The 27,258-nt window shown below is 42.5% G+C and overlaps 2 protein-coding genes across 5 annotated transcripts; one reads left to right on the top strand and one right to left on the bottom strand.

Moving 5' to 3' along the window:
* Window positions 1-225: 225 nt before the first annotated feature.
* On the top strand, window positions 226-19,076 carry ptpn21 (protein tyrosine phosphatase non-receptor type 21). Of its 4 annotated transcripts, none has more exons than XM_080850593.1 (20): window positions 226-285; window positions 2,066-2,368; window positions 3,238-3,407; window positions 3,553-3,650; window positions 4,482-4,549; window positions 4,715-4,785; window positions 5,394-5,481; window positions 5,639-5,727; window positions 5,920-6,007; window positions 6,310-6,389; window positions 6,568-6,675; window positions 7,085-7,145; window positions 7,285-7,363; window positions 7,572-9,076; window positions 12,040-12,180; window positions 13,003-13,221; window positions 13,847-13,975; window positions 14,288-14,522; window positions 15,198-15,358; window positions 16,124-19,076. In XM_080850593.1, exons 2-20 carry the CDS (start codon window positions 2,189-2,191, stop codon window positions 16,250-16,252), a joined length of 3,699 nt encoding a protein of 1,232 aa, XP_080706719.1. In that variant the 5' UTR covers window positions 226-285; window positions 2,066-2,188; the 3' UTR covers window positions 16,253-19,076. The 4 variants fall into 4 exon arrangements, with proteins under 4 accessions (XP_080706719.1, XP_080706718.1, XP_080706721.1 ...); XM_080850592.1 differs by lacking the exon at window positions 226-285 and adding an exon at window positions 575-705; XM_080850594.1 differs by lacking the exon at window positions 226-285 and adding an exon at window positions 1,675-1,733.
* Window positions 19,077-22,400: 3,324 nt separating this feature from the next.
* On the bottom strand, window positions 22,401-25,307 carry fam98b (family with sequence similarity 98 member B; the record flags this gene model as incomplete). The annotated part of the gene is made up of 8 exons (XM_080850732.1): window positions 25,172-25,307; window positions 24,789-24,931; window positions 24,571-24,696; window positions 24,280-24,452; window positions 24,035-24,115; window positions 23,787-23,903; window positions 23,023-23,190; window positions 22,401-22,700 (listed from the first exon to the last, which is right to left on the bottom strand). Exons 1-8 carry the CDS (start codon window positions 25,207-25,209, stop codon window positions 22,401-22,403), a joined length of 1,146 nt encoding a protein of 381 aa, XP_080706858.1. The 5' UTR covers window positions 25,210-25,307.
* Between the last annotated feature and the right edge of the window lie 1,951 nt (window positions 25,308-27,258).

The raw sequence follows: 27,258 nt of genomic DNA, 5'->3' as shown, positions 1-27,258 counted from the left end.
CATTTTGGAGAGATAGATTTTTCTTTTGTTAGTTAAAACTTATTTGCAACGTCACCAGCTATATCTATAGTCTATTGTTACTTGCAGCGTATACAGTGGCGATGTAATTGTTATTCAAACCGACCAGTAAAGAAATAAAATCCCAATTAAGCACACGTCTGACTACTTTTGTACTCCAGTAGAACGTTGCAACAACCCATTCGGTCAGCAGAGAGCAGCTGTCCCATTCTCTGCATTTTCGCTGCCAGGCATTCCAGCTGTCTGATGTAATGGACTCTGAATCAGGTTTGTATTAAGCCGCTCTTGGAAAATCAATGCTCTGAACTACATCTGCCCCTTTCACGTGGGACTTAAAATATAAAACAATGTCAAAAAGTTTGGTTCTTTGAAACTTGACGTTAGCGTAATTGAAGTGTAAGGAGATCATGTGTAGCGAAAACAACACCGACGAGGAACACGAAATAGGCCCCGCGGATGTACACCACGCGCTGGATTTATTGGTAGGCCTGTCCTCACAGGAAGTGAAGTTTTTTAGCTCCTAGAGAGACCCGAGGATCTCGGCATGCATTCATCTAGCCAGGCTAGCTAGGTGGAGAAGAAAACTTTTGGATTGCCAACACAACTTTGAAGTTTCTGTGCATTTGCTTTTAGATATAATTGTATTGCAGTGGTTTTGTATCGACCTTGAATGGTCTCTAACGACAGGTAATTTCTCTGATATTATTGTTTTCCTCGGTGAAGTCATTTAAAAGTAACGTTTGCTGTTGTAGTCGCTTAGCTGGAAGCTAGCTACGCTTTAGCTAGTTAGTCCGATAGCTAGAGTTTGTTTAGTTCATGTGAGCAGAGACGGTATCAGTAAGCTAGCCATGTTTGTTTTAGGATACTGTTTGGTCAGCTACCCCAGCAGCCTTTGCTTTGTGTTGGCGTTTTGTATTTCGGATTTGTCATGTTTGGGATTATCCATTGCAGACTGCAAATAACTTCTTGAAGTTATGTAGCTGGCTAACATCGCATAGCAAGAGTTTGGTGGGGTAACTCAAGTGAGAAAGGGTAACGTAGCCAGGTTCTACCTACCTAACGTCACTATGTATTGAAACAACATTGATTTGCGAGCCTGAGCTTGGCACTTGTTGCTCTATTGGGAATGAGGCATGGCCATTTTGCTTTTTAGTTAGTTGTAGAATCCGTTATGTTGATTGTTTTGCTTGTTTAGATAACTGTCGTGCTCAAAACAAACATAGTAAAACACCCTTAATCATTAGTGTTTTCATTCAGATGGGTAATGTAATATCACTGACGCTGTTTAATTTCAACAATAGCGGTTGTAAGCATTGTTATTGTCTTTGTGGGTGTTTTGACATGGAAAGTTTTGGGAGCTCCTGTAAATCCATCTAGTGTTACTCGTAGCTTAAAGTTAGTTAGCTTTGCATTGAATTTGACAGGCGGGGATTGTGTGATTAGCCATCAGTCTTTTGTGTCACGGTCCGTATTCATTATTTCACTCTGTTATTCTGCAATGTTAATCTGTTCTGCATTAATATGACTTTAGCTTGGCAGCTCACTTGCTTAACGTTAGCCAGTTAGGAAGGCAGCCAAAACAGATTTAGTGGCGGATTAGCTAGCTAACTAAATTACAAGTGATTTGTCATTACTGTTCCCATTTGGTCCAAGCGCACTGAACGTGGCTAACGTTGTCTCAGAACTTCTGCAATCTGTTGATTACTGTATTTTAAGTAAGTGCTCCATGTTGCTGAATTTTAACATTAGAGGTCAAATTTGTGAAGAAACTTCCTCACCAATTTGGCAATTTTCTTAATGGTATTAAACACTAGCATAATATTAGCTAGAGTTTATGACAGTTAGGCAAAAGTAACCTTAAAGAAATTCCTCGCTTTCACGGTTCAGTCCTCTGTGTATACACGTGGTGAAGTCAAATAGTTTAATAGACACTTGACGTCATGTTGTCATATAACCAGGCATCTTGGAAGAATAGGCTATGCATTGTCAAACATGGATTGTGTGCAGTAATCTTAATAATTTTCCTCTCTCTTTTTAATCACTGCAGGAATACATGCATCAACCGTGGACTCTTGTCTCTTATGATCTCAGACAGATGGGCATCATTTGATAAATCTACATTGAAATATTTCTTACAAGTAGTAACACCGCTTTCAAAGGACTGTGAAATATGCCATTGCCTTTTGGCTTAAAACTAAAAAGAACGCGAAGATACACCGTCTCCAGCAAGAGCTGCCTTGTCACACGCATTCAGCTGTTAAATGGCGAATTTGTCGAGTACACACTTTCTGTGGAGGGTACCGGCCAGGAATGTCTGGAAGCAGTTGCGCAAAGACTCGAATTACGAGAGGTATGTATTGTTTTGGGTGCTATTTTAAAACATGTCTTCAACATTTTTGACATTTGTATAAGACCTGTCTAATAACAAAGTTCTCAAGTCGCATGTGTCACTAAATCATGAGAGATCGAGCCTCCAATGTCAAGCATCATGTGATGCCACAGACTACCACATTTAATAGTTCTTAGTTAATGTTACAGTGTTACAGGAATCACTCTAAATCGCTTAGCAGCCTATGTGGATTGATCCCCATATGGACAGTAGTTACATGTGCACTTAAAGATAATAACAGTGATGTCTGTTTGGGGCCAGAATATAAAAGACAACAGTTTTTGTGCATGTAATCTTATCTCTTTGTTAAATTGATTTATGTGCATCTTGTGTGCCATTGATTTACATTTGCCAACCAGTAACATATGAACAAGTGTTTAGGACACCTGACACAATGCGTCAAAATATAGAGTGGGTATTGTAAATAACGTATTGGTATATAGTTATTATTTCCTCAGAATTACTGCATTGTCGTTTGTGTTGTGTTCACTTTAAGATATAATAAGTAACAGCTAATACGCTCAAAATAGGTATAATAATATATATTTTTAAAATCCAATATGAATACTTGTTCCATTAGACTGTTTTGCATTTTTTGAGACTTCTGACTGACTCTGATCTTATCAAAGACAAAAAGAAAAATCTCTTCACCTTGCCTGTATGTGTCTCATGACTTTAATATGACATATGACAGAATGGCATTCATTTAATTGAAGGTTTATTGAACCGAATAAGAATGGACATGTAATTGTGAATAATTATTCAATCCTTAGAAAAATAGTACCGCTCGCTGTCTTTTGAAATGGCGTCACATTGTCTCTTCCTTTCAGATAACGTACTTTAGTCTCTGGTACTTCAACAAACAAAACCAGCAGAGATGGATCGACCTGGAGAAGCCATTGAAGAAACAGCTGGACAAGTATGGCTTGGAGCCGACGGTTTACTTTGGGGTGGTGTCCTATGTGCCAACAGTCTCCCAGCTTCAGCAGGAGATCACACGGTAAGCAGGATCAATTATCAAGGAAGGGCTCATAAGACTGATCTCCTAATAAAAACCTAGATTTTGGCCCTTGGATTATCGCAGTGGAATACTGTTACCTGCCAAAGCAAAAAGTTTTCTACCATTTCTGTCTCCATCTCTGCAGCTACCAGTATTATCTGCAACTGAAGAAAGATATTCTGGAGGGTAGGATTCCCTGCTCCATTGAACAAGCTATCCGGTTGGCTGGGCTGGCTGTGCAAGGTATAGGAAAGCTCTTGATGCTTGCAGATCCCAAATGAAGCACATGTCATAAAGGGGGAAAAACTGGAGTTCTCTCACCAGAGTGTAGCAGTGCATGCATGGCCTGTGTTTTAGCACTCAACAAGTCTGCCTCCAGCTTCTGCCCAGCAGAAGAATCTCAGACATCACCGGCAAAGATATATCTGGCAGCATGCATTGCTGGCCCAGCGTTAGCATTGCAGGGCCGCTGAGATCACTCACTCATTGGAACCAGGTCTCATCTCCTGGCCTGCCCAGGTTCTCACGCAGTCGAAAAACACGCGGCGCACATGGCCATGCGCGCTCCCTTTATGCTCGGTGAAAGGAAGGGACCCCTCTGGCTGTCCAAGAGCTGTTTTCAGCCTGGGGCCCCCACCCACCACCACCACTACCACCCCAGCATACCCTACATAGCTGTGAATATTTCTGATGGTCAGACTCAGATTAGTGCTAATGTTGGACTACATGCTGAATCACTTTCCTGCCATAGCAAAACAACCACCTCTGGTTGTCTAAAATTAGCCCCTTCGGTCACTGTACGCTGCGCAGCGCTCCAGAAATGTGTCACGCTATTCCAAACACGACTGGCCAGTTTTAGTAATCCCTGCAGCAGGACACTGCCCACCTGCTCTGCTCAAAGAAAACACTCCATTTGTGTTGGGGGGGGGGGGGGGGGGGTTACAGCTTATTGTAACTATAAAATTGATTTCTAAAGTCTGTTAAACTATTAAATCATGATATCTGCCTTTGTGTTCATTGTATTGAAATTGGAAATGGCCTGATCATAGATGCCTTTTCCCCCCTCTACCTCAGCTGATTTTGGAGATTTTAACCGCTATGAGTCCGAGGAATTTCTCCAGAAGTTTGTGCTGTTTCCCATTGTAAGTAAACAAAGTAAAACATGAGGCACTTTGGCATTTTGTCTGGCAGTGAAAATGTTTGTATTTTTGTGTCCTATGTAGACATTGTTTCCAGTTTGTTTGAGTCTTCGTAAACATATGAGGCCACTCCGTTACTTTCTGAAACCAATTCTTTGTTTCTTAAAGGGATGGATTCAGGATGAGCGAGTATTGGAGGAGGCCACTCAGAAAGTTGCTATGCTTTATCAAAACTATCGGTAAGTTACCGCACTGCTAGTTTGTCTCTTGACATTCTTGTAACACGCAAGACACAATTAGAATATGGGAATTTCACAAGCAAATTTAATCTGGCGTGTGGGAATTTCACATTCTTATTAGGTTCCTCTCCGCTTCTGTAGGGTTGGCTACAGACGGCTTGTATTGCTGTCATCTGGCTTCAATTAACACAGTGTTGAGGAGCATCTGTAGGAATTGCTGGGCTGATTTATTGACCAGACAGATAAAAAGCCATCTCTGAGCAGCAGGCCAGGAGCTGTAAAAGTTTTATTTTTTTTTTGCGATGGGGTTCAAAGATACCGGCTTATTTCCATTGCAAATTCTGCGTTCAGATTCTTTAATTTATCAACCCCATATGTGCCTGGATCGACATATCGTTGGGCTGTGATGGATGACTTATGCCCTATTGGGCAGAATTCTAGTGTAGTTAGCTATGGCGGTTTCAGGTGTGAGGTTACTCAATTCAGAAAATTCCACAATTTAGACTGCGTATGCGTGAAATGAATTCCTCACATTGTTGAGTGTTGACGGATCTGATGGACTGATTAAATAGATACATTGGATATTGACTCTGCTTGTGTGTGTACAGAGGGTTACCAGCCCCTGAAGCAGAGCTGCTCTACATGCAGGAAGTGGAGAAGATGGAAGGGTATGGCCAAGAGACATATCAAGCAAAGGTAAGAGAAACTGTAACCCTTGCTGAGATTAGTGACCTAGCAGTTGCTGCTCTCCGTCTGTAGGTCGAAAACCTTGTCTGGTCTTCTCTGTTCTGTATCTTCTCTCTCAAACACATTATTCACCCCATGTACTCTGTTCCTGTCATCACTGACACAGGATAGCCAGGGAACGGACATACTCATTGTGTCGTGTCTCGATGGGATTATCGTCAAACATAAGAATGGCAAGCCATCTCTCATTTTTAGGTAAGCAGTTAAACTCAGGTTTGGGCCTGAAAAAGTTACATTATGTGTTGAAGCTTTAACATTGCACGCCACAAGGAGGGCGAAACCCAATTTGTGCAATAGCCTCCTTTAACTTTATTTGCTTGGTGACCTCAGTGGTGTTCTATGCCTACAGTAACACTACTGTTAATTATTTTCTAATTGCCTGTCTAGGTGGAATGACATCAACAATATGACTCACAACAAGTCGTTCTTTGCATTGGAACTAACCAATAAGGAGGACACAATTCAGTTCCAGACTGTAAGTCTACAACGTCCATGGCTCATGGTCTTCATTATGTTACTCATTTTCAGATTCTTTTTCAGAACTTAAAAATAGCGCAAAGATTGAATAAGCCCTTGGCTAGTCCCTCCAGCGGTGTCTGCTGAGTCCGTGTGTAATTATTTATAGACAGGCCACTGTTTTTGTGTTTAGTGGGGCACTCTGTGCCAGATACTTACACAAACCGTCTTGTTTTGCTTTGTGGATTTCTTCAGAGAATTCTGTGAATAATACTACCTTTGTCCTAGTTTCGAAATTCTGTTTTGTTTTTGAATTCATAGGAGGATATGGAGACCTCCAAATATGTCTGCAGAATGTGCCTGGCACGACACAAGTTTTACAAAATTAACAAAAACAGCCTGTAAGTTGTCCACCTCCTCCTCTTTTTTTTCTTCTTCTTTTTCCTTGTATCTGGACGTAATTTTCCGTGTGTGTGTGTGTGTGTGTGTGTGTGTGTGTGTGTGCTTGTGGGTGTGTGCGTGTGTGTGTGTGCATGTGTGTGTCAACCTGTCGCCTCACTCTCCCTTTCCTGTCTCCAGAGAGGAGGGGGACTCCACGCCTCCCGAGGGCTGGCAGAAGTCCATTCTCACTCTCTCCTTTCCTCGCTTTCCAATGCTCTCTCGTCCCTCTCTGCCTTCTAATAAGGGGTGAGCGCAGCTGCCTCAACAGCCTCCTGTGCATAGCACACCTGGGCCTTTCCTTAGCACAGTAGAGGAAAGAGGGACCATTTCCCACTTTTGGATCGTCTAGATCCGCTCTTTAAATTTAAGGGAGGGGACCTAATTTAGAAACAAGATTTTAAAGCTCACTAGCAAGCCAAAGTCTGTGGTGTATGTCCATAGCATGAGCTCTACTTTTTCAGGACAGACATCAACTCATTTAAAGTAATGTAGTGTAAGAATGTCTCTCAGGATGGTTGACATGTCTTCAAGTCCACCAAGTGTTGATTCCATGTCAAAGATCTGTCCGCAGGAATGCGTTTGGTGTCAAAAAAATGGTCTGAATGCAGTATGCAATTTGGTTTAATCTAATTCCTTTATCTGATGTGTTTGACAGCCAAACCCAGCCTGCCCCTGTCAACCCAGTGCGACGGCGATCTTCCACAAGAATGTCTCTGGTGAGCTCTCTCTCCCTCTCTGCGCAACAGTCTAGGGTTTTATATTGAACACCCTGTTCTATTCCTTAAATGGGCCACGTGCACCACAGCCCAGCACGGCTGCTTTGTGTTGAAAATATGGTGTTCTCTTTTTTTATAGCCAAAGCAGCCCTACATGATGGCTCCCCCACAATTGCACTACAATGGCCATTACACTGAGCCTTACACATCTTCCCAAGGTAAAGAGAAAACCTCCGAAAGCCCTCAACAATTATTCCTGCAGTATTGTCTGATGCAAAAAAAAAAAAAAGAATGATCTTATCATGAGACATGATGAATAGACTTTGGTCTTGTTTACTAGACAAGTGTTATCTGAATTGTTTTATTGACAATTCATGGTAACTATCCTTAACCTTTTGATTTTCATATCGCTTTGCTATCCTTTAGACAACCTTTACATGAACAACCAGAACGGCTACTACTATCACTCCCAGACTAGCCTGGACCGCTCTCCACACGAGTACAACGGGCGCCTGCGCAATGGCAGCGTGTACAGCGCGCACAGCACCAGCTCGCTCAACAACCCGCAGCATTACCTGCAGCCCTCGCCCATGTCGTCCAACCCCAGCATCACAGGTAGCGACGTCATGCGCCCCGACTACGTGCCCTCGCATCGCCACAGCGCCCTGCTGCCTCCCTCCTACCGCGCCACGCCCGACTATGAGACTGTTATGCGGCAGAAGACCCGACCGGGCGGAGGTGGTGGCCACGGGCACATGGGCCCCGGGGTGGAGCGCCAGAGCCACTCTATGCGCAACCTTAACATCGGCAGCTCCTACGCCTACAGCCGGCCCGACCCGCTGGTGTACAGCCAGCCGGAGATCCGCGAGCACATGGCCGGTCAGTACCCCTTCCACCTGAACTATAGCTTCCACAGCCCCTCGCACCCGTACCCGTACCCCGGTGAGCGCCGGCCGGTGGTTGGCGCCGTTAGCGTGCCCGAGCTCACCAACGTGCAGCTGCAGCAGGCACAGGAGTACCAGGCGCCCAACATCATGCGCACGCAGGTGTACCGCCCACCGCCGCCTTACCCGTACGCGCACCCGCGGCCGGCCAACAGCACGCCGGATCTGTCGCGCCACCTGTACGTGAGCAGCAGCAACCCGGACCTGATCACACGCCGCGTGCACCACTCCGTGCAGACCTTCCAGGAGGACAGCCTGCCGGTGGCGCACTCCCTGCAGGAGGTGAGCGAGCCGCTGGTGTTGCCGCGGCACCCGCGCATGCAGAAACGCAACTCCATCGAGATCGCAGGCCTAGCCTACAGCCTGGAGGGCATGCGAATCAAGGAGCGCACCATCTCCGCATCAGCCGCCGAGATCCCCACCCCGGTTTCTGCCCCCAACCCCGCCTCTTCGGCCTCCGAGCTCAACGCCCTCCTGGAGAGGACTGTCAAGGACGAGGAGGAGGGCGGGAGCAAGGAGGACGTGCGCTACGGCCACAAGAAGTCCCTGTCGGACGCCACCATGCTGGTGCACAGCAGCAGTGGCGAGGAGGAGGAGTTGGACGACGAGGGAGGGCGACACACACCCCAATCCCAGGATGCCATGGTGAGGGTGGGGGTGCCGGTACAGGTGGACCAACACCTGGTGGCCCTGGGTGTGGGACAGACGCCCCGGGAGCCCCCTCCAGCCTACCCCTTCCCCTCCGCCCTCGACCAGATCCTGTCGGGCCCGCTCGCCTACCAGACCCACCCGCCCATCCACGAGGCCGAGGCTGAGCCTCTCTACCTGCCCATGGATCGCCTTGCCATGCGGGACCCCACGGCCATGGTGCCATCCATCTCTGACGGGGACCTCGGCAGACAAAAGGCCAAGCGGGACATCCTCAAGAAGCGCCCCGTTTCGGACGTGCCCGCGGGGAGGAGGCTGATCGAGGGCCTGCCGCCTGTGGTGAGCTGCCTCTTGCATTGTTTTCCCCCCCACTCGTGTCAACAACGTCGTCGCCATGGCAGTCAGGTCTTGTGATGGCAGGGAGAACAATTGCATAGTGTGTGTTTGTGTGTATGTGGGAGCCTCATCCCCTTAGCATTCTAAGAATTGCATGGTTTCAGTTGCAGATTAGTCTTTCTATCTGCACATAGTTCTCTGGTTCAGAAAAATACTTGCTGCTGCTATTCAGCAATTGCATATTTATTCTCACACTTAAATTTGAGAGGCATCATTGTACAGAATGATGGGCCCTGTAACCCTACAAATATGCATAATGAACGTCATTGTGAAGCCAAAGAATCCATAGACGGCTCTACAAAATGTCTGGAGGAGTTATTCTGATGTGGTGATGGTGTCCACTATGAAGCAGACTAGATTCAGCCACGCAGGCTGTATTCCTCAACCAAGGCATATGGGGACTCAGCAGGGGTGGGCAATCCCAATGTTAGACACTGGGAAGCTAATGCTCATGATTGGATTGGACTGTGGGTCTATAGGGTTATAGTGAAACTGGCTGACGATTGTACATGGTTGGTTTAGATTGCCTTGGTTAGTCAAAAGAAATGGAATAGGTAAACTGATTGTTGTTGATTTGAGGATTGGAAAGGGATATATTGAAGGAATATTCTGTAGAAGAATGACAATGTTGTGGAAGTGAAGATCTAGTGTAAATGTAGGCTGAAACAATCACATGCATGTATCAAAGTGCGCAGCTTGGTTATATTCAGAAACACCCAGTTTCATAAAATTGATGAATGAATCTACATTATATTCAAATCGGACAAACATCGCAATTAAAACCTATTCTGACATGCACTTTAATACGTACCGTATTATCGCGACCTTACCCTAAGCTTAAGATGATTGGCTGCATGGGGCAAAAGTGAGGAAAATTATTAGTGTAAATTTGCAGATGTTGAAAAAGTCGTTAAAGGCTATTATGACCAGTGTTGGGTAGTAACGAAATACATGTAACGACATGTACGTAATTACAATACAAAATATAGCTGCAAGCAGCGATGGCGGTTTCCTCCTCCAGACATTGCTAACCAGGGAAAAATGTATTTTTGTGACCATTTGTCACTGTATAGAAAGATCCATTCTGCAGACTTGCCAATGGGATATTACATTTCAAATGCATTACTTAGAAGATCCTCAAGGGCCATGGCTTCAAGCTAAGAGTGAGAAGGGGTGTGGTCATCCCTACATTTCCTTAAATGTTGTGTGTGTGTGCTTGCGCGTGTCAAAGGAGCCTGTCCCTGTGTGTGTGTGTGTGTGTGTGTGTGTGTGTGTGTGTGTGTGTGTGTGTGTGTGTGTGTGTGTGTGAGAGAGAATCTGGAGCACACATGCGCGCTGAGGAGCAAAGGAGCAGAGAGAGAGACCTTCTACAGAAAATCACCCTAGAAATTAGCCAAGCATGCATGTTTCAAATATTCACCAAAAATCCACTTTTCATCTTACAGTCAACTTTTTTTCAGATTTGTGTACTTAACATTCTCAAGTGTCTTCACATGAACTTGTGATTGAATCAGAGTATCACTTTTTGACCTGTTGATGTGTAAAGCATTATTTTAGCGTTAACAATGTATCCAATTTGCTTTATATCAATCATTTTTTAAGATATGAAGTTGCCTTTGCACATGGGAACATGTTGTAGTGTCTTCCAGTGACATATAAAGTTTGGTGTTGATTTCACAAAGATTTGCCAAGATATGACTTCACTTCCTGTTTGGCGACTTTTCAGCTGAATTTGAGTGGCTGTACCGGACAAACGGTTGTGAGGATCAAAATTATTTCCATAACTTTTGTGAAGCTTGGTCTGAAGATCATCTCTGGTGATTTTGAAGAAGATTTGCCAAAAATTGTAGGAGGAGAAGGCTTTCAAAGGTTTTTGATAAAACCGGAAATAGCGGAAAATCTATATAACCGGAAATTGACGCCATGGGGTGGGTTAAATTCGTCTTGATCCAGGCAATCCAATGGTACCTCATTTTTGAAAATCGGTCATACGGTTCAAAAGTTGCGTGTGTTACAAAAGTCCAACTTTGACCTGTTGGTGGCGCTAGAGTGGTGTCATGAGAGCCATGAAACTTGGTGTGAATGAAGAAGGGACTGTCCTTAATGAGTGTGCCAAATTTCACAAAAAGTTACCATATGGTTCTAGGGGCTGCCATTGACTCCCATTGCAGCAACATAATAATAATAGGAAAGCCTACAATAACAATAGGTTACCTCCTACCGGAGGAAACCTAAATATGAGTAACTGTTTTAAGATACTGTTACTATTTAAATAAGTAGTAATCACAATTCAGTTAAATAAATCGTTCTGGGTAGGCGATTCTCTCTCATTCATTCAATTGAAAAGCATTTTAAGATAAAGGGAAAGGCTTATCCCTGTTCACCAATTGCGAGAAAGGCACACCAATCACATTAGAATTAACTAATTTTCATCTAAAAACATGGTTTGGCAGAAAATAATGCAGTGAATAAAGTTTGGTATGTTAGGTTACAGGTCAGCTTAGATTGTGCATGAAATGTCCAGGTTCAGTTCTCTCTAGTGCATCCTTTCAGGTTAAAATGAGAATTAAAAAGGCTTTTGACAACTCATCAGATTAGTCAGCTGGACCTAGACATCTGTGAACTTTACAAACAAACAAAGAAAGACAGATGTATTGTATTGTGACCCTGTCAGTAGTATCCTGGGTGGTGTAGACCGGTTCTCTTGTGAGGCAGCAGGAATGTGGTGGTTGAGCCTGCTGGGCAGGACGGGGAGCATTCCAGCAGAGGTTGCCTGACGCTGCTTTCACGTTACACCTACCTGAGCACACACTCACTCACACACACACACACTCTCCGTCTCTTCAAACATCAGCTTTCAACTTGCGTCACTTTCTTTCTCCCCTTTTCTTTCCCACTCATCAAAGGGCATGAAGAGGGGCACTCGAACAGACACAAAGAAGCTGGGCCAGCTGAAACTGAGCGGGCTCAACGGCCTGGCTCACGCCCGCTTCTCCGCGCATGACGAGGCCAAGGATGAGCCGGAGAGGGCATCCAACGATGAGCGGGTAAGAGCAGTCTTCATTATCCAAGCTTGGTACAAATGTTAGGGGACATTCTGTGCTTTAATCTTTGCTTAAAAATAATGTTGAGCTGTGATTTAAATAACACTATCTTGATTGTATTAACCTCCTTCAAGGAGGTTATTTTTCAGGTTTGGTCTGTCTTTAAGCAGGATCATGCAAAAATTACTGGTCCAATTTTCATGAGAACTGGTGGAAAGGTGTAGCATGGGCCAAGGAAGAACCCATTCGTTTTGGACCGGATCCAAATGACGGGGCTCCACAAATTTAGTTTAACTTTCACTAACGTTGCAAGATACTATTTAGCCTTGACGGAGACATGCAACCAAGTTGTTGTTGTTTGGACTGATGTTTTTGAGCCAGCTTTCATTTAATTTGTAAAAGAAAATATCAGTGAGTTAGGAAAGTAGTAGTATGATGTTGTGGAGGGACCGTTCAGCTCAGCGTTTCTTGGTTGAGTGTCTGTACATGAAGCATAGCCTTTCAGTTTGGTCGACTGGGTCTGCAGTCTGCATCATGCACTGCCTCAGAGTTATGCAGGAATACCTGACACCTTGTCAGGCTTGTATTATTAAGATCCGCAGACTAAATGCTTCTTCTATTCCCTTGTTTCTGGACATTTTGTCCTCCGCGTGTATCAATGAGCACTTGATTTTCAGTTATCAAGGATTTTTTTTTCTTTCTTTCTTCAATTCATTTTCACCGACAAATGTTTAAGAATGATAATCCAAGAGCATTGTAGCCCTATGTGGTCTGTTGAAGAGTAAGTAAAAGGTCGACTCCTGGCCTTAATCTTTCCCCCTGCAGTGCAAGATCCTGGAGCAGCGTGTGGAGCAGGGCACCGTGTTCGCAGAGTACGAGCAGGTAGCGAAGCGCCGCCCAGGCAACGACTGCACCATCGCCCTTCTGCCCGAAAACGGTGAGCGCAATCGCTTCCAGGACGTGCTGCCCTACGATGACACGCGCGTGGAACTGGTCCCCACCAAGGAGAACAACACAGGCTATATCAATGCCTCGCACATCAGGGTGAGCCCACGAATATTGCTGTAGTCGGGGGTGGAGGGTGGGTGTACTAGAATTGTATAGTTCTATTTCTTTAAATAATGCCTTTTAATTATTGCTCCTAAGATTAATGGTGCATTTAATTTGCACTGGGAAGTCAGAATTTCCATGTTTCTAGTCGGAAATTTGAACTGGCCCCTTGAACTTGGATTTCAGACTCAAAGTCTGAAGAATAGAATTTGAAGATTAGGTGTATTAAAGATGATCATTTGGCTTAGTCTCAGTAATTCCATATTGACTTAACTATTTTTGTGGAGAATGCTTTAGGAATGTTCTCCAAACAATTACTTGAGTGATTCACTGCATAGTGCATTCATACGTTTTGATGATCATGCTTGGAAGTCGGTAGAGGATTTACTGTACACATGCTCCAGACAAAGAGATCGACGGTAATTGGCTGAACTCCTCTCGTGCTTTCATTACATAAAAAGCAACAGGTCCTCATTCCAGACCGGTGATGCTTGCACTTCATGCTCGGGAAGCATGTGTGTATTTATAGCTTCTGACAGTCTGAGATGGGGTGTGTAGATTTTCCTGTGCTTCCAGGATTGGACTGATTGGCTTCTGTGGCCTCTGTGTCTCTCCCCAGGTGACAGTGGGAGGAGATGAGTGGAGCTACATCGCCTCCCAGGGTCCACTCAACAATACGTGCCAGGACTTCTGGCAGATGGTGTGGGAGGCAGGCGTGGCAATCATTGCCATGGTCACCGCTGAGGAGGTGCGCATTTTATTCTCGTGGGCATCTTTGAGTCAGAATGTGTCTTACAGAGTTGTTTGTGTGTGATGATGATAACCTTTCTAAATCTCTGACTCACATAAGCATTACGTCTGCATTTTATTTTGTGCTTATCTTTGGGTCACAATCTCTCTTACAGAGTTGTTTGTGTGATGATGATAACCTGGGTAAATCTGACTCACATAAGCATTACGTCTGCTGTCCTCTCCTGACCTCTCCTCCCCTCTCCTTTGAATGTCTTTATGATGCTCTCCATTGTTTTTGTCCTGCTACGCCTCGTTTCCTGCCGCACAGGAGGGCGGCCGCGAGAAGAGCTTCCGCTACTGGCCTCGGCTGGGATCGCGCCACAACACCGTCACCTACGGCCGCTTCAAGATCACCACGCGCTTCCGTACGGACTCTGGCTGCTACGCCACCACCGGCCTGAAGATCAAGCACCTGCTGACGGGCCAGGAGCGCACCGTCTGGCACCTGCAGTACACCGACTGGCCCGACCATGGCTGCCCCGAGGACTTCAAGGGCTTCCTGTGTGAGTGGGGCTGCCACTGAATGCAACTGATTTAGCGTAGCTATGTCCGTTATCGGATAGTGTCAAACATCGGCCATTCTGTTAAACAATCAAAATGCTAAGTTTCATAATGGATTAACAATCTATAACTTCAGTCTAATACAGGATTCACATGTTTGCCGATAACACACACCGTCCGATAATTAACACCGCTACGATATAGAAGTAAAGAACTGTGTTGTTATCCTGTGAGGAGTCATCTGTTAACATTTGTGTTTTGCGTCTGTTGGCAATCTTTATGAAATTCATGCTGTAAGATTATATAGTATATATGCATGTAACTTGCACAAAATCTTAAATGTGAAGGTAAAGAACTTATACACACAAACGCAATGCACAGTTTTCCCAGTGAATGGATAATGTGATTTATTTTTGAGTCTTTCAGGCCAGAATACATTCAGTGTTTGAACATTGGGAGCATTTTTTAGTTTTTGTTGTTGTTGTGAAACCACACATCCTGAATTAACCATTCTCTCAATAATATATTGTTGATGTATTGTAACATGTCTGGAGCTTCCTTAAATGTCGGTCACACTCCATTCTCTACTGTACCTGACAGAATTATACAAAGCTCTTAGTGTGGCTACAATAGGTCGTAGAATCAAGTCTAATGCATCCATTTCCTTCCCTACTCAGCGTACCTGGAGGAGATCCAGTCTGTGAGACGGCACACTAACAGCACCAGCGATCCAAAGAACACAAACCTGCCGGTCCTGGTGCACTGTAGCGCGGGGGTTGGGCGCACGGGCGTGGTCATCCTGTCTGAGATCATGATAGCCTGTCTGGAACATAACGAGGTACATCGGCACTGCTTTCTATGGCCCAGTCACTACTACATTACCATACATTACATCAGCACCACACGGAGTACAATGGAGTTGAAAGACATTTTGGACCATATCCAAAATCTGATACTTCTTTGGTAGTAGGTCATAATCACACAGATTCTTGTTTTCCAGTAAGCAAGTGTTGGTAGAACAAACATCTCAGTTTCATGCCATCATGGCTATCTACATTTATGACACATTTATAAAATGAGCTTGTCTGCCAACATGTTTGAGTGCTGTTGATTGAGTAGATACTTGCGTTCGGAATGTGTGTTGTATTAAATGTGTTAACCTGAATATTGGTCATATGAAAATGACATTGAAGTGTATCCCCCCCTCCATGCAGACTATAGAAAGGCTTTGCTCTATTTAAGTCGATAGGAGACTCTTGGGGTTTCATCAAACCATTATTGGAGTAATATAGCACAGAAAAGTGTGTTTACCTTCTCTCATTGTTTGTTAAGAGAACAAGTTTATGTTATGACGTAAGGTGACTCTCCCATAGAGATGAATTATATCATTGTTCCATCTTGGTTAGTATTCTAAAATCTTGGTCTCAGTCCCATTTTGTGATCGTTTTCGCTAACCATCCAGCTTGCAAAACACTTTTGACCTGCCAGTCTACCCTCTAAATTTCCACTTCTGTTCTCTGGTAAAACCTCAGTCAAGTCAAGAGGTACCAAGACCACAACTTGACCCTGACCCTAGTTTTCCTCTTTTCTGTCTCTCTCTCAGATGCTGGACGTCCCAACGGTTCTGAACATGCTTCGTCAGCAGCGCATGATGATGGTGCAGACCCCGTCACAGTACACATTTATCTACAAGGTGCTCATCCAGTTCCTCCGGAACTCGAGACTCATTTGAGACACCCCTCTGTCACCCTGGGGATGTGCGGTCATGGATGGTCCCTCATCCAGAGGACCCCCGCCCCTAGAGACACTACCCTCATGTTTGACGTGCACGGCATCCCAGTGCTTGACCCGGTTAGGCTGCAGAAGTGGGGCCTGTTGCTCCATTCGAGCACTTGACTGTGGAGAATGGGGGAGTTCTGAGTAAGCCTCTTCTCCAGCTGACTCTCCTTCTCAGTATTAAAGGAAAAGGTGGGACTTGGATGTGAAGTGGATAGATGCATAGTGTGTGTATTTGTTTTTTAAATGTCAGTATTATTTCACTATGGGCGTTTTACACTATACCATTACAGCTGCAAAACCCCCAAGCACTTTTACACTTTTGCTGTAAATATCAAACAATGCTGAAGCTGCAGTTTTTTTAAATCTATATTTGGATACATATATTAACACTATTGACTGCAGTCACTTTTTTTATTTTTATTTTATTTTATATTTGTTGCTCTCAATTTCATTTATCATGGTTGATGCTTAATAGTGGAGAAGGAGATTGACAAACTGTTGTGATTTTATTTTTTTTGGACTTTGTAATAATTATTCAGATGAAGGACACGAGTGTATATATTTTAGATGAGGACGCGAGAGGAAGTTAAGATTTATCTTAAGATATATGTGTGTGCGTTTGTCTGCTTGACCCAGAGAGGACTAGCCCTTGACTCGTGTAGCAGGGCTTGCTGTGCAGGTTGTATGTTTTCTCTTTTTTTTTTTTTTTTTTTTGTAAACTAGAACAAAGCTTCCAATTACCATTTGGACCTCCAAAACAAAGTATTGCATTCATTTAAAAATTTTAATATATATTTTTTACAAATGCTAATTTGTAAAGCTGTGATACTTTGACTTAATGGAGTGGAATCATTTAAGGAGTGCTCTTGGACTCATAACCAAAGAGTCCAATTTGGAAAGTTTGTATTTTAGACACATCAGACAGCTTGTTCGTTTTTGTAACTGAATGCGTTAAGTCACATCAATTGGAATCCACATCCACCAAAGACTCTTTATTGCAGAAAATGCATTCAAGCTAAGGAGACTTTAACATACATGTAAGAGAGAAGGACTTCTGACTTTTTAAGAGGAGGTTCTGCGGTTGTAGAAATGGTATGGAGCCATGTGCTATGGTATGACGCATACACTACTGCATGGCTTGATTTGAAAATCAGAGGTGGGCAGGGTAAGGTTAAAAAGAGAACCTTTTGTATCCATGTCACTTGTGCCACACCATGAGAGAGACTTAAGGTTTAAAAAAAAAAAAAAAAAAAAGCACTGATGTTTTCAAGCCTTCACTTACATTAGTGTTGATGTTTGTTCTTTTAGCTGAACCCTAGCCACATCCCTAAGACCACTGTTGGACGTTGAGCATCGCAGTGAATCAGTTTTTACTACAACTCAGAACAGACTAGTCAAAGGCTTTGAGAACCTGCAGGTTGCATAGAGAAACCTGTTTGTCAAAGCACAAGAGTACACTACACTTTGTGGTAAAACTGGTGTAATCTTATAAGATATACTTGCAGCCTCTGTCTTGAAGTGCCTACTTGTCTTCTTTATTATTATTTGATCTATTCTTGCACAGACACAAGATTGTGAAAGACAATCATTTGAAATCAAGATGCCATGTTTGTTAGTTTTGTTTTTGTTCAATTGAATCATTGATGTATGCATCAGAAAGCAGACACTCAATGGACTGTTGACTTTCAGGGACCTCTTTTAGACTCTAGAACAGGGTTGAAATGTACGGTTTTAACAGACTGCTAACAGATCTATAGCTACAGAGATTTCAGTTGGAGTGCTGCTGTTTTGAGTTGAGAAGGGATTTGCCTTGGGTTTGGGGATGGTGGATTATGATTGGCTAGCCCAGCCGTGTGCGATCCTGGCCTTGGCATGCTATATCGAAGGCATGAGACATTTTGGCCTCCACTGTTGCAGAGACAGCCGCGTCTTACTGTTGAGCCCAGCCTCTTACACGCAGGGTGGTCTAATTCTGAGCGCAACCAGTTAACGTAGTAGATAGTCGTGCATTTGTCCATCCTCATCAGTTTGTACTATTCTTAGGATTGTTATTTATGTTTCACCATCATTTTCATATCATTGTGAAGGAAGAGAAGCCCTTTAATAATCTCAAATTGGTACACAGTTGGATGTGTAATCAAGGTATACCCACAGGTCTGTCCACCCCAGATAGCTTAACCATACTAAGCCAGGTTTTTTTTTTGTTTGTTTTGAAGGAATAAATTGGTGTGTTCTGTTTGTCATAAGTTATCATGAGTGAAACTGGAAAAAAAAAAAATGACTAGCTGAGGGCTGAAAATGAACCTGGATACTGATAGTCCACTTGGACCATCCTACATTGTACATTACTATGAATGCATTGGTCAGGTAGTTGAATCAAGTCTTACTGAATATCAACCTTGTTATTTTGCTTACTGATGGCAAAACCGCAGAGTTTTGGCCAAGAGCAGGGGGTATTTCCCAGAGGAAGATCAGAGTTGTTTGGATAGCTGCAGAATAAAACCCTATCGCAATCTTTGACTTTGATCAGTGTTTTGGATATTTGGGGTCTTAACTTGACACTTTGATCTAACTCCAACAAAAACCCTCCTTTGTGAAATACCCTTGTGATGTATTTTGATTGAAGATTCTGTTACAATATAAGACATCCTCAGCTTTAAACATCACACTAGTGATGTGAAACAATGTACAAACTATCAAATGAACAAAGTGGTATTCTACTGTAAACAAATTTATTTAGAATACATTTTCTTTTGCTAATAATAAATATTTGCAGATATGGTCTGGTCTGTGGAGTTTTATTGGTGTCCTTCAATTGTTTCTTAACCCTCATCTGCCATCTACTGGACCATTATAAAACTTTTAGAGCTCATCAGTACCAACTGTAGATATGTTTAATCTTACTTCATAGCGAGAATGCAAATTAAGCAAACTGTAAATAGTGCTTTATTCAACAACAGCACGCTGAAATTGTCTGCAATAAGTGAGGTCTGGGGAAACCGTAGCTTCTGTAATTTAAGATAACACTGGTAAAAACCCATCGATTATGTGTGTTTGTGATGTGTAATGTCAGTCCTTTGTCCTCCACCGATTAATATTTCCCCATGCGATTGCAATTGTTTTACCGCAAGGGGAGATTAGTGTTTTTCTTTTGTGTGTGTCCTATTTTTCACTTGCCAATGACATGGCACACTGTAGCATAGCCTGCAGCCAAACGCTTGTGGGCAGTGCTTTACGTTACCAGATAAAAACTGTTGCGCGCCTAAAATGTATATATGACATTTGTTTTTGTCTGTTGAAGAAACTTTTAAGGCTCTATTTCTACCTATGTAGATAAACCACTGGTTTCTACTGATGGAAGCCACGTGTCTGCCCCCAGCGGTAATAAGTAGATGAATTTAAAATTGTGAAGTTGCATTCGGTCGACTTCTGCTGTATCTGAATGCCATAAATGTAGCACCTACACGAAAAGTACTACTAACAATAGTGTCCCTAGAGAGTTATGATTGTCGTTGTCTAAGGATCTGGACCAGTAAGGATGATAGGCATTGAAAAAAAGTGCTACCTTTTCATGTCGTTTCCAGGAGGAAGGCAACAGAGGCCAGGTCTAAAGAAGTCAGGGTAGGCTTACCTGAGGAGCAAAAGGAATAACATGCATGACTAAATTTCAGACTTTTATCTTCCAATTGGATGGGATCATACCTAGTGGTGGGATTGGTACCACAGGACATATGGATACCTCTCAAATGACGATTACTGCATTGACCTCCATTCTTTCAAGGTTAAGATCACCTGCTCTACATTCCCCTTTTGGTCATCATGATGCACTGTAGTATGTGTGTGTATATGAGTATTTGAGATGGTTTATATAGAGCTCATTAAGATGTTGATAGCTAACGATTGTAAGAAACCCATCTTTTGAGAATGGTGTTACTGACCTGTTGACCTTTTAGTATGATGACCTGGAGGTAGTATCAGGTGATCTCTCCGATGAATGTGGTGGTGACGAGGACAATTCATTTACTAAGGTGAGAGTTGAGATTATCCTAGATCGTAAAGCTCATGTAACAATTCCAATATGTGTAATACTCAACTCAGTCTTAACTGGCTCCATCAGTAACAGTAATATGAGCTACAGCCTGGACAATGTATATATGAAGGACATATGAAATTGGCAGGGACCAGATATGATGATGTGAGACTCATTTGTAAAAGGTTATTCATTTGATAAGTCATGTTTGGTTTTACCCTCAACAGGCTCAGGAGCAGCAGATAAATCAAGAGAAAACCCTTGGGGAAGTTCCTGGAGCTCTTGTGCTGTGAGTTATAAACTGTGTCTTTTTGTCATGACTGTGTTGTCACTCACATGTTCACTTGAAGTTGCATTTATGATCTCCTCCCCACATATCATTCCAGGGCCCTGTTCGGCGTACAACTGAAGCTAAGATAATTAATTTAGCTCGCAACTGGAGATTAACTAGCTCGCTAATTGAGAACAGGCCAAGCCCGTCTGGCGACGGGCGCTAATTTATTTTAACCTCTCGTTAATTTATCCCAGGCTAAAATCATCAGCTAAATTGCGCGTGCACGTCCTGCTTTAAAAGGCATGAAAGGTCGATAACCAAAACCAGGATTTTTTGAACGGCATTATAGTCTAAACTCAAAGAAAAAGACTCATTTTTTTTCTCCGCTAAGGCGGAATATGACCATGAACGCGTTATGAAGAATTCAAGACCATAATCATGTCAAAATTCATCACTGTCGCGACTGCAACAGCATTAAAGAAACTGTCCATAGGCTGTCTAAGTAGTGATATCTTTTCTTGAACCGAACACGTGACTTTGTTGCAGCGGGCAGAGCGTAGGGCTTGCATGCAGTTCATCGCCGGTTCGATTCCCTTCGCCTTCGTAAGAATTGTAGTTTTAAATCGCTTTGAATAAAACCGTCTGCTAAATGAAAATGTATTAATAAGAAATTCAATAAATTGAAGCAATGCAAATAAATTGTGTTTCTTTCTTTCTTCTTATCATGCAACCACCTTACCATCCACCATCCACCACTGCACAAAAACTAGACACGTTTGCAAAACTAAACGTTTGCAATGATGTAAGTTAAAGTAGGTAAAACAACTTTAGCCAATATCTCCGTAATGGTGATTATGTGCTCAAATTTCCTGGGATCAAAGAAAACGTTAGTATTTTTTTTTTTTTAAAGTGACATGTTGTACTGTAAGGACAAGCTTTTCTTATCAGACAATGTGCTCTGTGGAGAACTCATCTTCTTGGCGATCGCAAACAACTCTTCCTACGCTAATCAAACTATTAACCTTGTCAATGGGATCGATCCTTTTGTCGTGGGTGTGGCAAGTTTAGCCATCTAAACTTTGCTTAGCCTGTCCTGCAGCAGGCTAGGGCTAAGCGATTAATTACCATGGTTATTGAGCAAAAGTTGCTACGGCGAACTCTCTAAAGCGGTGTTGTCTTTTTTTAGCCTGGAATTTAGCTCGCTAAACCGCTTAGCGAGCGTCGCCGAATAGTACCCAGCTCTATCACCTCGGTTTTTGTGTTCGTATAATTTCCTGTGATTCTGTGCATATGCATAACAGAGTAGGGATATTATTAACAATGTAATAGTTATGCTGCAAACTGATTTGGATAACAAACAGATTTGAACAGACTGTAATCTTCCAGAGAATCCACTGTGTTGTAACATATGACATGCAAAATGCAGGAACAGTCACACGAGGAATGATGCATAACGTAATTTATTGAGCTATTTGGTGTCACTTCTCAAGCATTCAAAACACTGCATTATGTATGGTACTTCAATGATGTCACCAACAAAACTAATTTAAAACAAACCAATGATTAAAAAAAATCAACAACCTCAGGTCATTTGTGATACCTTCTCTTTACAAATACTTTAATACTGTTATACATACAAAAGAGAAATGTGACCAATAGTAGCCTAATGAAATAAAAGCAATAGTTCATGGTGGTCCTATGTCAAACACTTCAAAATTACTTCACCTTGTGTTTACATGGGACTGGGTGTCAGTAAAACATACTAGCTTTTTTTTTTTTTTGCACTTAAATATAAAACTAATACCCTCCCTTACCCTGGTAACCCTTACCTCCACCTCCCCCATAGCTCCAACTACTTTTACCCCCCCTCTTACCTCCTCCTCCTCCGCCACCACCACCCCCTCCCCAACCACCTCTGCCACCCCATCCTCCTCCACCACCACCATGGCCGCCGCCCCATCCACCACCCCCTCCTCCGTAGCCACCGCCTCTCCCTCCTCCCCCATCCTGCCTCTTCTTCCAGGGTGGCATCTCAGGCGGCGGGCAGTTAAGCTCACCGGGACGCCCACCACGATCAGGCACTCTGCCCATCATGATCTAGGAAATGATAAGGATAAATGTATACAGCACAGACGTAGGTATTTGGGACAAGGTTTAAGCATTTTCCAAGAATCAAAATACACATTTTGTCATTTATAGCAGACCTAAACTACCGTAGTTTTTTGAGCTTCCTGGAAAGCCAAACACTTTTAAAGGAACATGCATATCGAACATCTAAAACCTGCACATTACAATGATCTTTTTACACACTGCATACCACCAGCCATTGGACAACGGATTAAAATGTCTACAGTTCAGGTGGACAAAACTGCAGCAAGCAGACAGACATGTTAAAATTCAGCAGTGACAAGACACCTACCCTGTTAACAGCACATGATGTTTTTTCGCGTCTGGAGCCACTGCTGGTCTTCACCACATTGCAGAGGTCCTCCCTGGCGGCAAGAAGGTGAGCCAGACTGACCGAGGACTTCAGATGTAAAGAGTGTCTTTTTGGCTGATAGGCTCTTGCCATACAGTCAACTTTTTCCTTTGAACAGATACACAATAAGGTTTAAATAACTGCCACACCAGTTCAGAGCTTTGATAATAGTCACCTGTATTTCTGTCCCTCAAGGATCTGTCAAGGGTTTGTTGTGATTGTTGCAGCCAAAAGTGATTGATTGCTTTGAGAATTCTCAAAAATTGTGGTTAAAATGGCGGTTTCAGGTTCTTAAAAAAAAAAGGCATTCAGATCAAAATTGTGATCCACCATGAGGGTTTGTTGTGACTGTTGTAGCCAAAAGTAACGGTATTTGCAGCAGGAATTCTACATTTGCCCGTTATTTTTAATTTAATAAAATCAATCGCAAATAATGCAGATCTGACAGCTTTTTTTTAACGATTTGCAGATATACCGTGGTAATAACAGATAATTACAACCTCAAATTGTGAGAACACAAAATTGCTAAATCCTGGAGGGGACTGGTAATTGATGCAACATGTTGGAAATATGTACAACCTAATGCACAGGATTGATGGGTAGAGTAACAGGAGCAGTAAAATGGCTGCTTATCATTTTGAATACATGTGCTGATGCACAAACACAAAGCTAGAATATACAAGCTTTTAAAATACAATTTCTACCTTTGCTCTGTCAGACCAGCCAAAAGACTGCACTGTGACATCAAGCCGTTTGATCAGCATTCTCCGACGACACTGATACTCAGAGGACAGAAGCACGTTGATTTTCTCCAATTTCATCTAAGAACACACGGAAAGAAAAAGGCACAGCAGATCAGAAAGAGGTTTATGAAAGCAAACCACCCAAGCAGTGCTTCACATGAACACAATGTATTATGTGGTATGTAACTGTTTGCATAGGTTAGTCATACCCACTGTTCATTGCTGAGGGAATGTTTGAACACTGGTTCTCCAATGTGATCTTTTGGGACCTCTTTCAGTAAAGACTTTAACTGGAATCAAAACCAAATTTGTGTGTCAGAAGCATGGCAATTTTTTTTCTCCAAATGTTTGCAGTAGTACCCATCAGTGCACCCAGTTTGATTAACAAATATTTATGATTAAGCTTACGACTACATAACATCTCAATGTCAACAATTCCAAATTCCGACCTCACCTTTTCATCTATTATGGAAAAGACATTTTCAGATGTGTTTTCTAGTGAAATGTGAAGCGTTTTGCAGATGGCTTGGATGTCGTCGGTTGGTGTGTCTTTCAGCTCATTGTCTTTAGACTTGACCGGTTTGCTGTGTACTATTTGTGCTGCTTGCAGCTCAGAAGCCAAATACACTGTAAAATAAGCAGAATCAACATTTGGTATTTATAGTACTGAAAAGTATCTAAATAAATGGTGGAAAATTACCTACATAAAATTTCACAGACATGGTAATGAACCATCAATACATACTTAGGAGCTTTAGGCAATCCTTCTTATTATTCAGCTTCCCTTCCATCAATGCAGAGACAATGGCATGGTAGGGGCAAGCCATCTCTTTCAACAGAGCACCAATTTCGAGGTGACAGCCATCTCCACCTGCACACATTTTCACACAGTTTTGCTGAATGTTGAACCGAAAAATATGTGAGGTGAAAATGTATCTATTAATGGTAACGTTGAATACTTACGTGATAATAGGGATACATTTGTATCTAAGGTAGGATTTAGTCGGGACATCAACCAGATACATAGGTTGACATACTCGGCTGAGGACAACCCTTCCTCGGATGCCGTCGACAAAGCCTTCTCGTCAAGAAGGGGTCCCTCATATCTTTAGACAAATGAAAGAGGCTATCTCATTAGTGAATACATTAGGACACGTTTGACTTAGTGTTTGTAACATTCGGCTTACCAACTGCAAAAATCTAACAAAAAGAAGGACTAGGTTGCCAGCTAGCTAGATTTATCAAAATAGCTTGTACACCAAAACTAGCGGTACTGAACAGACACATTTAACGTTACTCGGGTACCATGCAAATCGATCACAAACGTTCGCCTCTCTTCTACTTACCCAAGTTGATCCAGAGTATCTAATACATCGCTCTCCATTATAATCAGTGGAAACTACGAAGTACGCATGCCAAAGAAATACAAACCCTCGCGTTCTATCATAAACACGCTATATTTCATGTGTCCGACAAGACAGCATCCGTTGTACAACAGCGTCTACACCCGAAAGTTCCTACATAGTGAGTTCTACGCGACACAGATTTTTTCTACAGATAGTCATACACATGAGCATACACTTTCACTGTTACAGTTCTACGCGACACTGCAGTCCCCCTCCACAATAAAACACGACATCAGCAATGATTCACTTGTTTATTTATCATGGACAATTGTGGTAATGTTTCTGGTACCAACCCAAACTTCTGAGCAAACCCTTTGACTTTTTTGTAAAGCCGCATTGGCCAAGGGCTGACCTGTTTTACAGATCCATGAGAAAAGGACGTGCCTAGGACAAGCAATTAACTATTAGGCCTATATGTGGTGCTGTATCTGCTCACCTGAGATTAACTTTTTAAGAGGCATTATGTATTACTTTATTATTAGATTTACAAATTACTTTTCATGATGCATTTTTACAAATTCTAAGGTATAATACAAAAAAGACATACTTTTTTGCAAATCACAGTACGTTTATTCAAACGATAACTTACAGTATATGTTTCCTGCTAGATCAAAGGTTCCTGAAGCACTGGGGCATACGTCACAGGTAGTCATAAAAGTCTGTGATCTCATAAAACTCTCTGTCTCTCTCTCTCTACAGATAGTCATACACATGAGCATACACTTTCACTGTTACAGTTCTACGCGACACTGCAGTCCCCCTCCACAATAAAACACGACATCAGCAATGATTCACTTGTTTATTTATCATGGACAATTGTGGTAATGTTTCTGGTACCAACCCAAACTTCTGAGCAAACCCTTTGACTTTTTTGTAAAGCTGCATTGGCCAAGGGCTGACCTGTTTTACAGATCCATGAGAAAAGGACGTGCCTAGGACAAGCAATTAACTATTAGGCCTATATGTGGTGCTGTATCTGCTCACCTGAGATTTATTAACTTTTTAAGAGGCATTATGTATTACTTAGTTCATCTATTTTGTCAAAGCATGTAAATAAGCTAGGGTGAAGACAAAATTAGTCATGGTACAATTAAGTGGCACTCCATCAGTATGGCACTGAAATACAGTAAGTGAAAGTCCTTCATTTAGTATACGTGCCAAGAATGTCAGTAGCCTACTCTCCTTTAGTTTTAAGAGATTACAGGTAATTACTCAAATGTACTGTTACAGGGTACATGCGCTTGTTGTTTATGTTCTCTATGCTGTCCAACCATAATTCTGAGCGTAGCAGCTGCACGGTGTAATGTGTAATACTATGTCTTAGTTCGAATAAAGAGTGTATTTGGGGTCCCTTTCTTATGTTAAGGTCAGCGTGTATCTTCTGTTAGAGTCTCTGTGTTATTTGTGATGCTTAGTGTAATTTCCTTTGTGCCCACCATTACCCTGTAAACTGTGACAGAGTAAAATACATTAAGCCTTTCCTATACTTCTTAGAGGAAGAATAAGGACCACTTCAGCAGCAACAATATATGGCAGGTGTGGCAAGGGGTCCAACACTGAAAAGTAATACATACACTACGGCCTGAATAAAACAAGACTGCCATCTAGTGGTTGCTCCATTGCTTTTTATCGGAGGGGAAGAGGGCATTTGTGTGGCTCAAAACCTATTTGAGTGTGGTTTGTAAAAAAGCGAAAGGAATATTCGAAATTACATCACTGGAAACTGTGTTGGATGATCAACAAATGCACGCTCAGCCCTTTACACACAGAATAACAGATTTACAAATTACTTTTCATGATGCATTTTTACAAATTCTAAGGTATAATACAAAAAAGTAATAATTTTTGCAAATCACAGTACGTTTATTCAAACGATAACTTACAGTATATGTTTCCTGCTAGATCAAAGGTTCCTGAAGCACTGGGGCATACGTTACAGGTAGTCATAAAAGTCTGTGATCTCATAAAACTCTCTGTCTCTCTACAGATAGTCATACACATGAGCATACACTTTCACTGTTACACAC

The sequence above is a fragment of the Sprattus sprattus genome, assembly GCF_963457725.1.
Source record: "Sprattus sprattus genome assembly, chromosome: 13".
Taxonomy (NCBI): domain Eukaryota; kingdom Metazoa; phylum Chordata; class Actinopteri; order Clupeiformes; family Clupeidae; genus Sprattus; species Sprattus sprattus.
This window is presented reverse-complemented; position numbering and strand designations above follow the sequence as displayed.

Coding starts and splice junctions, on each gene's coding strand:
- ptpn21 (XM_080850593.1), top strand. CDS start 2,189: ATGCCATTGCCTTTTGGCTTAAAACTAAAAAGAACGCGAAGATACACC. Junction 6,008..6,309: donor ACACAATTCAGTTCCAGACT/GTAAGTCTACAA, acceptor TTGAATTCATAG/GAGGATATGGAGACCTCCAA. Junction 13,222..13,846: donor TCAATGCCTCGCACATCAGG/GTGAGCCCACGA, acceptor GTCTCTCCCCAG/GTGACAGTGGGAGGAGATGA.